Genomic DNA, 16070 nt, shown 5'->3' on the forward strand with positions numbered 1-16070 from the left:
ACGGTGCGGACGGCGGTGGCAGCGGCGGCCGCGGTGACAGAGGCGGCGGCGGCGTGAACTGCGCCCCGGTTGCGGGAGCCGGCCGGCTGCTGCAGCCCATCCGCGCCACGGTGCCCTACCAGCTCCTGCGGGGCAGCCAACACAGTCCCACGCGCCCGCCCGCCGCCGCCGCCTCGCTGGGCAGCCTCCCGGGGCCCGGCGCGGCTCGCGGCCCCAGTCTGCCCAGCCCGACGCCGCCGCCGACCGCGGCCCCGACCGAGCAGGCGCCGCGGGCCAAGGGCCACCCGAGACGGTCCCCAGAGAGCCACCGGAGGAGCAACTCACCTGAGCGCCGGAGCCCCGGCTCGCCCGTGTGCAGAGGTAGCGAGCCCAACCCTTGCGTCCTCCCGGGCTGCGTCTCCCCGACGGTGCCCTCTGTGGAAACTTCAGCCTCTCCGGGCTTCTCTTTGCTAGTGCATTATCGAAGGTATGAAAGTGGCTTTGGGAACCTCACCCCCCTGCGGTCGCTGCGGGGCTTGGATGAGCGAACTGCGGAGCAACTTTTATTTGACCCTCCTGCCGCCCCTCAGCTTTTATCTTCCATCACTCGCCTGGATCGAAAGGTTTTTCAGTTTAAGAGCTGATTAGCTCACTCATGTGTTTGCTGTTTGTAGTGGGGGAAGGAGGAGCTGGGCGAAACACTTAAAAACAACACGCACACAAACTCTCCGGCAACAGGTAAGGTGGTGGTTGTAATCTCTACAGCCTCTTTGTGCTTTCCTACAAAGTTCCTATAAAGTGTCTGTGCCTACCGGGATAATTTTTGTTTTCTTTTTTGGGGGTGGGGAGGTGGAGGCACCAGTTATGATGTAAGGATATCCTGTTGGGTGTGTAGAGGGGACAGTTTTGGATGTGCAATTGAAGTGTACAGTGTTTGGTTTGGCTTTTTTTTTTTTTTTTTTGGGCTCCCTCTTTTCTCTATATAGTCACATGCATCACGGCGGTACTGCACTGGAAACAGTTTATGCCCAACTCAAGACTTTCATGGTAAATTTCTAAGGACCTGTTTGTGGAGTGTGCTCCCCTTTTCCCTTCTATTCGTTTTTCTTAGGTGTCAAAGGTAATGGTGAGCTGGTGGATGCTGTCGGCTTCCCTTAATGTTTTGTGTTTTGGTGTGGTTTGGTTTATGTTTAGGGACACGGTGAATGATCTAGTTTAGTCCTGGGGGAGAAGAGGAAGTTTAGCCAAAACAGGGATGTAAAGCTCCTAAGGGAGGGAGGAGGAGCTCATGTTATTAGATGCCACGCTAGGGCTACAGATGCTGCTGCTGCGTTGTGCAGAGAACCGATCATACCGAGGGGGAAACTCTCTGCTTGGAAGGGAATCACTGTGGAGCCTGTGCAATGTTTATGGGGTATGTGCAATTTTTTTAATGGAGTTTTCTTGATGAAGGTCTTAGACTTGGAGAAAGTGATTGTGTTAAGATAGATTGCAGTTTTGGTGTTTTGTGTTAATATTTCTGACCTGTAATTAGCATGTTGCTAAGGCCCTTGTTTTCAGACCACCTGATGGTGAGGCAGGGTAGGATGTAGTGCAGTGGTATGTGTCCAGGAGCACCGAGAAATGCATCCTGTAATCAGTATGCACCGGAAGGCATTTGCTCCCCCACTCCTCCCCCAGGTCCAGCCCGCTGCAGAAACTGACATCCTCCAGCAAATCCTGAATGAATGAATGAAAACAACGTGATCGCCCTAATAATGACCACAACTGAACACACATCTTTGGCTGTATTTTATAGAAAAGGCCACCGTTTTCTAACAGATTAATGCCATATGCAACTCCTTTGCACATTTTCTAGAACTGTATGAAATGAGAGGTAACAGAATGAAAAGAAGGCAGCAGTTACATAAATTTTTGAGTGATTTAGTTTCAACAGTACATAGATTGAGTTTTGGGATTTTCTTTTAGGGACTAATGTAAGAGCCATAATATAAGCACTGCAGAAAGACTGTGTTCAGAGGGTTTGCGGGCATAGTGAGTAGTTTCAGCAATTGCTGCAACAATATATTGCTCATCTAGTACCTCCTCCCCTTTGTTGATAAACACATCTTACAACAGATTGTAGTACAACTTGTTTTTCTGCATCCTTCAGAAGTCTTAATTGCTTAGGAATTACAAGGTCCATCATCAAGTAGTTTTAATGAAATTTGTGACCAGGCTTAAACCGTCCTCTTTGTTGTAGTATGTCACATCTGAGTTGAATGCAATTTTAACGCAATCATGAGGAAAACACTTCTCTGAATCTGGTTGTTCAGGAGACAGATTTGCATCAGAGAACTTGTATTGGGAAAAGAAGAGGCCTTTCTGCTGTTTTTAACACCAGGTGGTTTTGTCAGTTTCTTCCATTGAAATGATTTTGAATGTAGGCTCTTCTGCCCCCGGTTCCCTGATGATATTACCTTTCTGTTACTTCTCCACATCCCACCTTGCTCCTCTCTACCTAAGTTAAAACGATACAACTAATCTATTCTTTTTACTTATCTATTTAAAATTCATGCTATGAACAGTTGAACAATTTTTCAAACAATTATCTACTCAGTTTCTTTTGAATTCTGCAAGGTTCTGACTTCAGTGGATTGTAGCCTCCACAGGTCAAGGCTCCTGCCGCTGCTGCAGACACTGACGTCACTATACTGCATGAATGAAAAACAACAACGTGCTCCATTTCTGGCTCTCCCCCTCCTTCCTTTTCTGCACACTCCGTGTGTGTGTGTGTGTTTAAGATGGTATTACGCTGCATTTGAAACTACATTTAAAACTGTTAAATTAGGTAGGTGTTGGCTCAGGGATATGTGTTTAGTATAGAAGCATATTGCTTACAAAAAGCTTCAAGTGCTATGAGCATTTGGACTAGAGGTGACATAACAGCATTCGGTATTTTTTTTATCTGGACTGGTGGTTATGGAAGAAAATACAGAAGATGTAAACAATTTTCTTTGTAATTGCTTTACCAAGAAGAAGTTATGAGACAGTGTAATTTCTGAACATGTTAGATCATTATTATCTCCCTCTGAAACATTCTTAATATGCACATTTATAGGGTGAAGTCTAGAATAATAAAGAAATGATACTCAGATTGTTTCACAAGGCTGAGGAAAAGCTGAATTATGTAAATAGGCACAATTTTAATATGATATTTATAAAATCTAGCAAGAAGATGGTAATTTTCTTTATTTTTGTAGCACAGTTTTAGATAATTTCAATGGGTATCATAATAGAAGATACATAAATCTCCAAACACCTTGCTCTGTATAGAGAACATGGAGTTTTAAAAATTGAAATTATCTTGTTTATGCATATGATCATATTTTTGTTTGCATTTTTAAAATTTTCTTTTCTATTTTTAAAACTTCAGAGTTTCTTATTTATATTCATTTCTTCTGCCTTTAGCAAAATGTCACCCTCCCCCTTGTTCAGTTCTGAAGGTTCTTGAAGTGGTGAATGAAAAGCTACTGAATGCATCCTCAGGCTCCCTGTGATGTGTTTTTAATAGATGTAAAATCATGAAGTATTATGCAAATAGTTATTGTTTTGTAATGGTAATACATAAGTCTACCTTTGAGATAAATAGAACAACCCAAATGAGAATATAGCAGGATGTTGTGTTAAAATGAATGATCTTTAAGCTAAAATCATGAGTAACAATGAAAATATAATAAAGTTGCTTCTTTCTGAAAACTTCATAAAGCAAAACCTATGAATTCAAAAACAGAACAAATACAATTTTATTGTGCTAGACAGTAAATAGCAATTGCAGGTGCTTTTGTGTTTGTTTGTAAGGATTGAGCATGGAGATGAATTATAAATTCTGAAAGATATAAAAACCGTTGCGTTAGAGCACTCGATGTAGAATACCGCTTATTTTTAAGTGTACCAAACCTAATAACAAAAACATGGAAGAGCTTGTAATTTATATAGTTCCTGCTATGGAAAATAGCATGTGTTGATTCCTGATTTAACATGCCTAGTATCACTAACTCTAGAGTGAAATTTGATAAGAATTTTTCATGAGTACCTTGAGAGCCTTATTGTTTTATACATTAAGAAGTTATGATTATATTTTAAAAGAAAATACAAAGCCAGCTAGCATATAATGCTGAATGACTGCCTGCAGTGTGTGTGCATGTATGTGTGTGTGTGTGTGTGTCTGTGTTTTGATCAAATAATTTGCTTGCAGTTTTTTATTTTTCATTAAATTTTCCCTCAAGTCCTTTTTACTGCTATGCTCAGTTTGTGGACTTCCAACATTTTAAATTACTTTTTTTCTCTCTTTTTAAAGATACTCAGACATTCTCTTATAGAGTTATTGCTCAGGCGATATTGTTGAAAATTAAGGTCCTCCTCTTGTCCCCCCCCCTTTTAAAAATAGTTTTCCTTGAGTGCTTAGAGTTAACTTGTTTCAAAGCTTTCTTATACTAGACTGAAAACAGTTAAAGCTTTGACTGTTTTTCCTAAAGAGATAGGTTTCAGATACTGATTTTTGGGAAAGGTTTTCAGCCTTTGAGAACTACACTAAGTATCAGCAGCGTTCATTAACTAAATGTTCCCATTAATTATGGTACGTAAAATGTCTCCATCAGTGGGTCAATAGCAAACCAGATAAGTGAATTTATAGAAGTTTTTTTTCTTAAACTGTTTTATGTTCAAAGATTATATTCCTTTCAAATAACTATTATTCTAAGCATATTGAATATTGTATACCTAGGGTGTAGAAAAGCACCTTCGTCAGTTTAACTGTATGTAAATTCGTGTATATATATTGAGCTGAAAATTCTTTCATTATTTACAGTACTTTTTACAGAAGGACGTTTCATTCACTGCAATGTATGTTGCTTCAAGGATTTAATGCAAATTAGGATTTATACATTGGGGAAGTGTTGAAGGGTAATGGTATCCTTGTGATTTTTATTTGTGATAATGTGGACTAAATGTGAATAAGAAAACAAAGGAGTAATTGGGCTCCATGGCAATGAATAACAATGGAAATAAAGGGCAGTGTTCAACAAATGGCGAGTAGGAGAGGATTTTTCTTAAATCTGAAATTTAAAACATTGCTAAAAGCCTGTTTTATCAAAGCTTCCACATATAGCTAATAATCTGCCAAGAAGTATATACTAATGACTTTGTTATTCTTTATTTTAGTTTAGTCTTTTCTCCAGAGTTTAAATCCCCAGACACCACCACGATAGGCTTTTTCACAGCACCTGTCCTGGGTCTGTGCCTGGCACTGTTGTTTTTTGTCTTCAATATATAATTTTGTTCTCTCATTAAATGTCAAAGAAACCAAATCACTGATGCTGTTTCTGTCCTATATTCTATTTATTTTAACAAGAGGTTGAGCTTCTCTGATGCTGGTCTCTAACTGGGTTTGCCAACAGTCAGTGGAGGAAAGAGAGAACACTGCTCACCTATTGATGTGAAAAACCTGAGTGAGAAGCTGATGGAAGAGCCAGGAGCCAATCTCTTTCCCTTTCTGCCTCTCATCTGAACCCTAGAACTGACCATGACTCCATGGATCATCCAGTTGATTCTAGAAGGATAATACTTGTGCTTGTTCTGCAAAACAAATTATGATGGATTTATAGAAATTCTAAAGAAAACAGGATTATACTGAATTATGAACAAATTGTGGAAAAATACTTTCCTAGTATTCCATTTTTGTAGGAACAAACATGGCAGATCCCTTTAAGCAGTGTTGTTTACCTCAGGTGAATGTTATTGTGGCAGCTTGCAGGACGAGGCAAGTTCATGAATACCTGAATAACCTCCCCAATATTACGTTGTATCTCTAATTGTTGTAGGTACAAAGGAAGAAAACATCTGAGTGCTTTGCTATATATAAGGCAATATATACTTTCATTCATCAAGAAAGTGGATTTCAAATCATATCTTCCGATTCCAGATACAGCGTTCATTCCACAGGATTATCCTATTTCTCTAATTAAAAAGAGACTGATATTGGTCATCAGCTGTGATTTCTGAGCTCTAAGAATTACTGAAGAATAGGTTTTCTATTGGTTCCACAACACTATTACACTGTGCTGGGGTATGCTTTGACATTTTCAGAATGTCTAAAAATGTGTCAGAGAGAGAGAGGGAGAGAGACAGAGAGGAGGGTATGAGCAACAGTGTGTGTGAGAGAAATCCTGGTTCCTGAGGGGTCAAGGATATGGACTTGGTTGTATGTGGCCCTGTGTACTTCCAGAATCTGTGCTGTTCTTGAATCGTATTATAGTGAGGAGTATGTTTCTCCATGATTATTAAAAGTTAGTTATACATGGTGGTAAACTGGTAAATGCTTCAGGAATGACTAAGCAGAGATTCTGGTCTCAAGTGATTGTCCTGGCAACTGGTACTAGGTTAATTTAGCCCCACCAAGAGCTAATAGTTATCACTGCAATTTGTGGGTTTGAACTCTGTATATTTGTAACTTAATGCAATGCAACTATGGTGCACCTTAATAATGGCTCACCAAAAATAAGGATGAGTTAAAGAAACTAGTGAGATCCATTATTGTGTGGGAAGTTTGACATCCAAAATTGTCTTCCAAGTTATTAGAATTCAGAAATCCATCAAACTTTTGGATGTTGCATAACAAGAAGGCAAAAACTGCTAAAACTTGCTGCTTGGTGTCTAAAGATAAAATACCTATCAACTACTGACAGTAATATCCCCTTATTTAGCCAGTATGGCCACAGGGTGAACTTCCGTTAGTAGTCCCTATAGCTAATTGTAACTTTTATATTACTAAAAGATCAATTATTTAGGTAAACATTTTCTAACATTATTATACAGTTGTTTTCTTGAGCAGAACAAACAAGATATGAGTGAACTCTTTGTGGCTTAATTAGCTTTGTTAATACCGATGATATACCTAATAAAATGATTGCTGTTGATACTCTTGAATATAGGATTGAATGAGCACTGACTGACAACTAGAGTTGCCCTGTAACTGATTCTATACATTTGCTTTGGGGATTGTCTTATTTCTGGTAAAGGTGGAATGAAGCAGTGAGTGGCTACATTTATTCCTTAATGGAATAACCTGGCTTTTTTCTCTAGAATTAATTATCAAGTTAAAGACCGAAGAAATGATTTTCCAAATGGTTCCATAAAAGAGGCTTAGAAACAGAAAGGTATACTGAAAAATATTAGATTTGGAGTCAAGAGACTTGGGTTCTATTTGCACTTCTAACATTTGACTTATAGTAAGTTCTTAACTCTTTGCATCCTATTTTCTCTATCTTTAAAATGATATAGGTGGGCTTTTTAAGAGTTTGGTTGGGTAGGGGAAAGATTCCGCTGTGGAAAGGAAAAGTAAGTTTATTAAAGGAAAAGTAAGTTTATTATTTACTGAGGTATAACTGACAAATAAAAGTTCTGTATATTTTAAGGTATACAGTGTGATGATTCGGTACACATTTACAATGTGAGATGATTACCACAATCAAGATAATTAACATATCCATCACCTCACATAGATGCCTTTTTTTTTTTTTGATGTGTGATGAGAACACTTAGGATGTATTCTTAGCAAATTCCAAGTATACAATACAGTATTATCGACTGTAGTCACCATCTGTACATTAGATTCCCAGAACTTACTCCTAACTGAAAGTTTGTACCCTTTGACCTCCCCACTTTTCCCACTTGCCAGTCCCTGGCAACCATCATTCTACTCTCTGCTTCTATGAGTTAGACTTTTTTAGATTATGCACATAAGTGAGATCATATTTGTTTTTGTTTTTCCCTGTGTATTTGTTTTTCTGTCTGGCTTATTTCACTCAGCAAAATGTTCTCCAGGTTCATCTATGTTGTTATGAATGGCAGGATTTCCTTCTTGAAAAGACTGTATAATATTCCATTTTATATGTATACCACATTTTCTTTATCCATTCCTCCGTGAGTGGACACATAGGTTCTCCACATCTTAGCTATCGTGGATAATGCTGCAAAGAACATGGGAGGGCAGATATCTTTTCAAGATACTGATTTTACTTCCTGTGGGTATATACTCAGAAGTGAGATTGCTGGATCATATGATAGGTCTATTTTTAAGTTTTTGAGGAACCTCCATACTGTTTTCCATTCCCACCAATTTATATTCCCACCAATGTTATACAAGGGTTCTCTTTTCTCCACATCCTCACCAACACTTCTTATTTTCTTGTCTTTTTGACAATAGCCATTCTAACAAGTGTGAGGTGGTACCTCATTGTGGTTTTAATTTGCATTTCACTGGTGATTAGTGATGTTGAGCACTTTTTCGTGTACCCTCGTTAGCCATTTATATGTCATCTATGGAAAATGTCTATTGAGATCCTTTACCTATTTCTTAATAAGGTTATTTGTGTTTTTTCCTATTGAGTTATATGAATTCCATATATATTTTGGACATAGCAAATGTATATATCCAAAAAACCATACGCTTATCAGATGTATGGTTTGCAGATATTTTCTCCCATTCCATAACTTGCCTTTTTATTTTGTTGATTGTTTCCTTTACTGTGCAGAAGCTTTTTAGTTGCTTGTTTATTTTTGCTTTTGTTGCTTGTGTTTTTGGTATCATATCCAAAATATCATTGACAAGACTGATGTCAAGGAGCTTTTTCCCCTATGTTTTCTTCTAGGTGTTTTATAGTTCCAGGTCTTAAATTTAAGTCTTTAATCCATTTCAAGTTAACTTTGTGCATGATGTAAGGTAAGGGTCCAGTTTCATTCTTTTGCATGTGGATATCCAGTTTTCCCAGCACCATGTATAGAAGAGACTGTCCTTTTCCCATTGTATATTCTTGGCACCCTTGTCAAAGATTAGTTGACCATATATGCGTGGATTTATTTCTGGGTCCTCTGTTCCATTGGTCTATGTGTCTGTTTCTATTGCCAGTACCATATTGTTTCTATAGCATTGTGTAGACTAGATGATTCTTAGTAAAATTAGTTATTTACTGAGCTTTTATGTCAGCAACTAGTCTTCACCGGAACTCAATATAGAACACTTTTATAATTTCTCTTTCTCTCTTGAGAACTTAAGTAATCTGCCCAAGATCAGGTGGCATGCACAGAAGGCCCAAAGGGCCGTGTAACTCTCTACGTCCCGACCTCAGATCAGGTGAAACTTGCTTTTGGAACCCAATTAATTATGGGGCAGGAAAGCATGCACAATGGGTTATCCCATTGCTTATACAGTTAAGTCACAGAAAGGCCAAAATTAGCTTTGGTGGGGTGTGAAGAGAAAGCTAAATGGAACTCAACTCTAGGGTCCATAGAACTTAAAATAGCTGCAGGTATTCCCAGTGATTCAGGCCTCAGATATGTATATAAATATGTCATAGCACTTCAAAACCTTATTATGTCATTAGTAAGCCTTCCCCTTGGTCCTGAAAGTACTTACCACTTTGTTAAGACAGAGTTTAGATTTAATTTTTAAAATTGCCTTTCACATGAAATCGTAAAATCTGGGTAGAATGAGTCTTTTGCATTTTCCTATTTGATAAGGTAAGCTTTACATTTATAATAAAGCATCATAAGGCTCCATTCAACCATAACATTGTGATACATAATTTTACCATTCTTTGATAATTTAGCAGCATTCAAAATAGTATCTTTTTATATTTCACTCTCATGGCAAAGCAGCAAGGTGCAGTATCTTCTCAATTTATGCCTCCTTGGGCTCTTTTCCATTTTCTAGGCTTGCTGATGTGATGTATAATAGAAAAGATACTTCAATCTCCATTTTAACAATTTCTTTCAGGATGTTGTGGCGTTTTTCAGTGTCACTTGTGCTTACTCTAAGCCCTCCTTGATAGTCAGTGTGGACCATGAATCCTTTCATAAGTAACATTAGAAATGGTATTTTTATTGTTATTGTTATGATACTGAAAGTGTTATATAGAGTCTATGTGATGAAGTTTCTCATGACTTTTCTTGTGTAATTACTTTAGTAGTGAAATACATCAGTGTATAAGTTGGATTAATGAAGTAATATTTGTATCTTAGAAGATAACAAAAACTAGTAGAGCTCAGTTGCTCAGTTACCTTAAAGAACTTTGCTATACTTATGTAAACCTGTGAAATGATCTTCCCACGAATGTGGAAAAGGATCATAGTAAAATACAGATTTGTTTATATATTAGCTGGTAGTCTGTAAACAAATTATGATATTTTTGAGTGTTCTGTGACAGTGTCATCTTCTTTCTTCCAAAGTGTTTTGGAGGTACTCTGGTGCATCTCCCTGAAAAGAATCAACTGTCCTTTTCCTGCTTAAAGTCAGGTTATTTCATTTAAGTGTCTACTACTTACTAAACAGGGATTAGCAAACATTGCTAAATGCAGTTTCATTAGCATTGTAAATTAGGGAGTTAGACTGTGCTCAGAAATCAGGTTTTGGAAAAAAGCTACAATATTCTGCAACATTTTGATCCGATAGCTTTAAAAAACTTATTTTAAAATTCTGTTCTTTCTTTGCATATTGAAGTGACCTGTTATTGAAAAACAGCTGGTCAGTTGATTGCATTTGCCCACTCCTTGTCTTTTTGGTTAACACATGGCCAAAGATGAGCGTAGCTTTAATGTAATTTCAGTGATAACTGTTCATTCAAGAAATTTTTGTTTTCAGGTATTGTAGTTGTTGGCAGTATGTTGATGAGTAAAACGAATGCATTTTCTCCCCGTTTTACATAATAAATATTTATTGAGTCCCCGCTATGTCTGAGGAGCTCTGTTTAACCCTCCCAGAATACGCATTCTAGGTGCAATTGGGGTGCTCACATTCATTTTTCTCAACAAGGTCAAGTCATTTAAAATCTGCCAAGAATTTGACCCACTATTTTCTCTGAGGTTTGGACTTCATATGGGAATTATTATGTTCTATGCTTATCTTTCAAGATTAGGTTGCACTTCTTGGTATTCTTTTTTGAATACCAAATACTTGTTTATATGTGTTTTTCCCTTATTAAAGGAAGTTTAGGAGAGCATTACCTTGTGGCTTCTATATTATATCTAGGTGTAAGCTATATTGCTGCCTGGACATATTATAATATTCTGCTAAAGTTTGGCCTAACATGGTGGGATTAACATGGAATCAGCTTCTGAAGCTGTTATATTTGGAGAAATTCAAAAAACCATCATGCCACAAATTTGGTGGGCATTTTCAATTAAAAATCTAAATGTTTTTAGATCTGTCATAAAGATTATGATTATACTAAGCAAGCAATGAGAATATAAATTACATATTAATTTGTTCTTTATTGCAATGTAAAAATTTTAAAGTGTAGAGCAGATTTTGGGGTGGTTGTTTGCTTTAGAGAATATCTAATTTACGTGCAAGTAAAATTATTCAATTTAGCAAAGTGTTATTTACACAAACTTTTTAGGAAGTCAGTTACACAAGATTGAGGTTCATCTGAGGTTGTAAAAATATATTACAGAAAAGTGTAATTTCTCATTGCTGCATAAAATGTTCTACTGACATTTAGCAGGATTAACTAATATCCTAAGAAGTTGTTATAAATGAACATGAATAGATCTTTTCCATTTCCTTTCTAGTCTGAGTTTTAAAATTCTAAGAAATTTTGTATTCAGTGAACCCCTAAAAGGGAAAGAATTCATATGTACTGATGATTTTATTTCTCACATTTCTCTGTGGAAAGATATGCTTTTAAATTAGATAAATATTCCAAGTTTTTTTCTGGATTATTTTGTCCTTATAAAAAGAAAGTTATTACTTGAGTTATAATTTCCTACCACACTGTTCCTAACCAGCTTAATGGAGGAAATATTTCTTCCTTGATGAAAAACTTTCACCAAACCTTCTACTGTTATCAGTGTCAGGAGGACAAGGCAATAAGTAAGCATAATTAGACTAGAAATATGATTAGTACTGTGGATTATGATTTTATTTATAATTGTATAATCCTACAGTCTGATTTTCACTTAAAGTTTCTGTATATACTTAAGGACGGAGAAATTAATTGGTCACCCATATACACACTACTGTATATAAAATAGATGACTAATAAAGACCTACTGTATAGCACAGGGAACTCTACTCAATACTCTGTAATGGCCTATATGGGAAAAGGATCTAAAAAAGAGTAGATATATGTATATGTATAAAAGATTCACTTTGCTGTACACCTGAAACGAACACAACATTCTAAATAAGCTCTACCCCAATAAAAATTTAAAAGTCAATAAATAAGTATACATTCACAGGAAGTTGCAAAGACAATACAGAGAGCTCCCACGTATCCTTCACCCACTTTTCCGTTAACAGTTATATTTTACAAAATTATAGTATGACATCAAACCAGGATTTTTCTATTGGTGTGTGTGACTGTGTGTGTGTGTCATTTTATCACATGTGTAGATCTGTGTAGCCACCAGTATAATCAAGATAGAGACCTGTTCTATCACAGATGTCAGGTGCCACTCAGATCTCCCTCGTGCTGCCCGTTGCAGTCACACCACTCCCTCCCCCTACCACCCTGACCCCTGGCAATCACTGATCTGTTCTCCATCTCTATAATTTTGTCATTTTGAGAATGTTAGATAAAAGGAGTCATACAGTATGTGACCTTTTGAGCTTGGCTCTTTTTCACTCAACATAATGCCCTTGAGATCTATCACAGTTGTTCAGAGTATCAATAGTCTGTTACCCTTTATTGCTGAGCAATATTCCACAGTATGGATGTACCACAGTTTCCTTACCCATCACTTATTGGAGGACATTTTGGTTAAGGTTGGGTCTGTTACAAATAAAAATGTTAAAAAAATTTGTGTACAGATTAAAAAAATTAATTGGTCACCTAATTTGATTATACCTAAGGCCTACACAATATCTGTGTGTGTGTGTGTGTGTGTGTGTGTGTGGTGTGTATGTATGTGTATAAAAGAGAGAATGCTGTAAAGTTTGCATTCCTTTCTCAGCAATCACTGGATAATCACTGGCTCCTGATACTTTTTCCATATAGAGTAGAAATTCATGGTCATCTTTTCATAATGCTATAAGTAATTTTAATATACTAACTGGTAGTGACTTAGGGACTTTACTTATCTCATGTAAGATAAAACCAATGGACAACTAACTAGATGAGAATTCTGAACATCTTCCTTGTGGTTATGGGGAAATTTGCTATTTATAATACAATTATATTTCCTTCGGGAGGCATGTCTTAAATGCTGAACTCTTTGACGTATTTACTTAAGGATTATTTGGTAAAAAGTTGTTGGATGGGTTTGGAGAAAGAAATTAATCAGTTTACATATAAATTCCCTTTTCTGAATCATCTAACATAATTTAGAATGACAGTCCAGTTATCTACAGTTTAATTTTCTTAGTAAGTGTATGATCATTTTCTCTGCTGGAGTTGGCTTTGTGATTTTTGAGCAGAATATTATGTTGGTATTTAGATTCAAAGTGGAAAGAAGTGTTGAAAGCTGTCGTTATTGCATTTCTACTGACTGGAGTGGGTATTCTTCTAGGTGGTAACTGTATATAGCAAATTAAAACAGACATGATGCTTACATCCTGCAAGTCTACATATCCAAATATTTTAAAATATCATTATAATCGTCTTTGGATGTTTTGCTCATGCTCTTTACCTTCTTGCTGATCTTGTTACCATCTGTATAAAAAGTTTTAATTTAAAGTATATTCCACCGATGTTTCACGTAGAATATATCATACTCCCTTAGGTAACATGCTTTGAAAAAGTGGCCTAGTGTATTTTTCTGTGCTACTAACAGAAAATCAATAATTTATTAATAAGACTTTCAGACCCAGAGCATCATTGGGTTGGGTTCTTAACTTCCTTGCAGCATAATTATTCACTTTTCCTCCTCCCTCATTTCTCTCATCCTACTGATCACCATATCTTATCCCATCTCCTTAGAATTATGTCCTGAATCTGCTAGCTTCTTTCCATCCCCTCACGGCTCCGTTATTACTTATTGCTTGATTTGTTAGAACTGCTGCCTCTTAAGTGGTTCCCCTGCCATTAGTCTCCCCTCTCTAATTGACCCATTGCACAGTCTTTCTTTATAAACATAGTCTTTCTTTAAAAAAAAAAAAAATTCTGAAGTTCACAATCCTTTGCTTGACATAAAAGACTCACCTCAGCATCCTCGATGGTGTACCTCAAGTTCTTTGTAAACTGAACTCACTTTGTATTGAAAATGCTATTATCTTTCAATAGCTCCATACTTGTTCCTTGTCAGGCAAGGATTCCGTGTCAGTGGAAGGTAATGTACTGATTACTGTAAATTAGATTAAGTTAGATCATTCTATTTATGGTGACAATTGTAATAATTTAGCAAGACTTACTCTAAAATTTGGCTCAAACCATCTCCAAGGTAATTCAGACAAAGGGAGTTAAGCCCTTCTATAGGAGAGACTTCTAAGGTTTCACCAAACCCTGTTTTGTCTCCCTGTTGGCCCACATCAAGACTCTTTTTCCTACCCCTCCTTACAATTAGATAAGGCTTTGTGATATATAACATTTTCATCTGTGTTCAATAAAAAAGCACTAGTTTGATCCTGGTCATTCATTCTCTTCCCTCATGTGCCAGCTGGAAGCAGAGAATCTAGCAGAGGACTCCAACCAAGGCCCTGGAGGAATGGTGGAGCCATAAGATGAAGGAAGTCTGAATCCCTGAATGATCGTATAGAAGGCCATCTGTCAGCCAGGAAGATACACATTGGGTTTTTATTGTGATAAGCCACGAATTTTAAAAAATGGTAGCTGTTAGCATTAGCAACTTTACTGCACCTAACAGTTTAAAGAAAGGTGGTCTACCAGCTGCTACTACTGGAGCCGCTTTGAAAATTCACCCTGGGAGTCTCACTCTTACCTCGTGTGATCCATCACATAGGCAAGTGTGGTTCATTGTTATCAGTGCTTCTGTCAGTATGCAAGACATACTTCATCAAGTTGGATTGTGTGATCTTGGTGGAATGTATTTAGTTTTATATAATTTGCTATTTCATTAACTGAAGATGCTATAACTACTCTTTGATTAATAATTTAAGAAACTATTTTCAAAAAAATTTGGAGACGTTGTAAGAATTGATAGCCATGTGGAAATAAATCCATTGTCTCCCAGAGTGCCTGGCAGGACACGAAGTTTAGTGGTCTTATTAAGTGGTCTTGTTATTTTATATAAATATGTTACTTTTCTTGGCTATGCACTATATGAAGAGTTATTTATTATATGAACCTGTTTAATGAGCTGTTTGTGAAATACCTAAGCATGGAAATCATAGCCTTTTATGTAAATGTGGAAAATGGGATGATAGAGATCTGAATTCAAGTTATTTTTGTCACTGTCTTGCACTTTATTCGCAATGATTTTAGATGAGCCTCACATACAGAAGATTAAAAAGAAACGTGGAGCCATTCTATTTGAGGCTCTTCCAGAAAGCCTCCTTTGCTAATGAGTTCCATAATATATGACAGGTGATTTCTAGTTTTTGAGTATTAATTTATTTAAAAGTAAGGAAAGGATGGATAACTGATATCCACAGGTTCAACAAAACTTGAGTAGTTGTGCTAGGTGTTAGAGAAACAAACAGAAAAAGACAAGAGCTTTACTTTTAGGAAGGAGCCTACCCTCTGGTAGATAAGTTTTACATTTATCATTTAAGTATAAACAAAATAGTGAATCATATTAGGTTTCGCTTTCTTATTTCATTCTTAAATGAAAGTAAAATAGCTAAAATATGGGGCAGGGGAAGAGACAGATACATGAGTGATTTGACATATCCATGAAAAAGAAGTTAACTGTATTATTCATAATGTTTGAATATATATTGTTCGTACTTGTCCTGTCTCAAACACTACATAGAAAGGATTTAAAAAATTCTGGTCAGAGGTAAAGAAGGAAAGAATGGAGAAAAAAAGGCAGACAAAAATCCAGTTGACCCATCTCTTTTCTATAGTGTGGTTTTGTTTTCTTCCCATGTTGAGATGAGTCTTTTTAGTACATCTGGAAGTGTTGTTCAGGTTTTTATTACAAATGCCCTAGCTATT

At 36.8% G+C, this 16070-nt stretch overlaps 1 protein-coding gene across 7 annotated transcripts in view; it reads left to right on the forward strand.

The window, feature by feature from the left end:
* Window positions 1-212: 212 nt before the first annotated feature.
* Window positions 213-16070, forward strand: part of LOC130706890 (glucocorticoid-induced transcript 1 protein-like) — a 143131-nt gene continuing 127273 nt past the window's right edge. For 2 of the 7 annotated variants that reach the window (XM_057539576.1, XM_057539579.1), the window contains exons 1-2: window positions 482-717; window positions 14611-14913. In XM_057539576.1, the coding sequence (XP_057395559.1) occupies window positions 14777-14913 (137 nt within the window). In that variant the 5' untranslated portion in view covers window positions 482-717; window positions 14611-14776. The other 5 variants (XM_057539577.1, XM_057539578.1, XR_009006934.1 and 2 more) reach the window with 5 other exon arrangements.

The sequence above is a fragment of the Balaenoptera acutorostrata genome, unplaced genomic scaffold (assembly GCF_949987535.1).
Source record: "Balaenoptera acutorostrata unplaced genomic scaffold, mBalAcu1.1 scaffold_470, whole genome shotgun sequence".
NCBI classification, from domain to species: Eukaryota; Metazoa; Chordata; class Mammalia; order Artiodactyla; family Balaenopteridae; genus Balaenoptera; species Balaenoptera acutorostrata.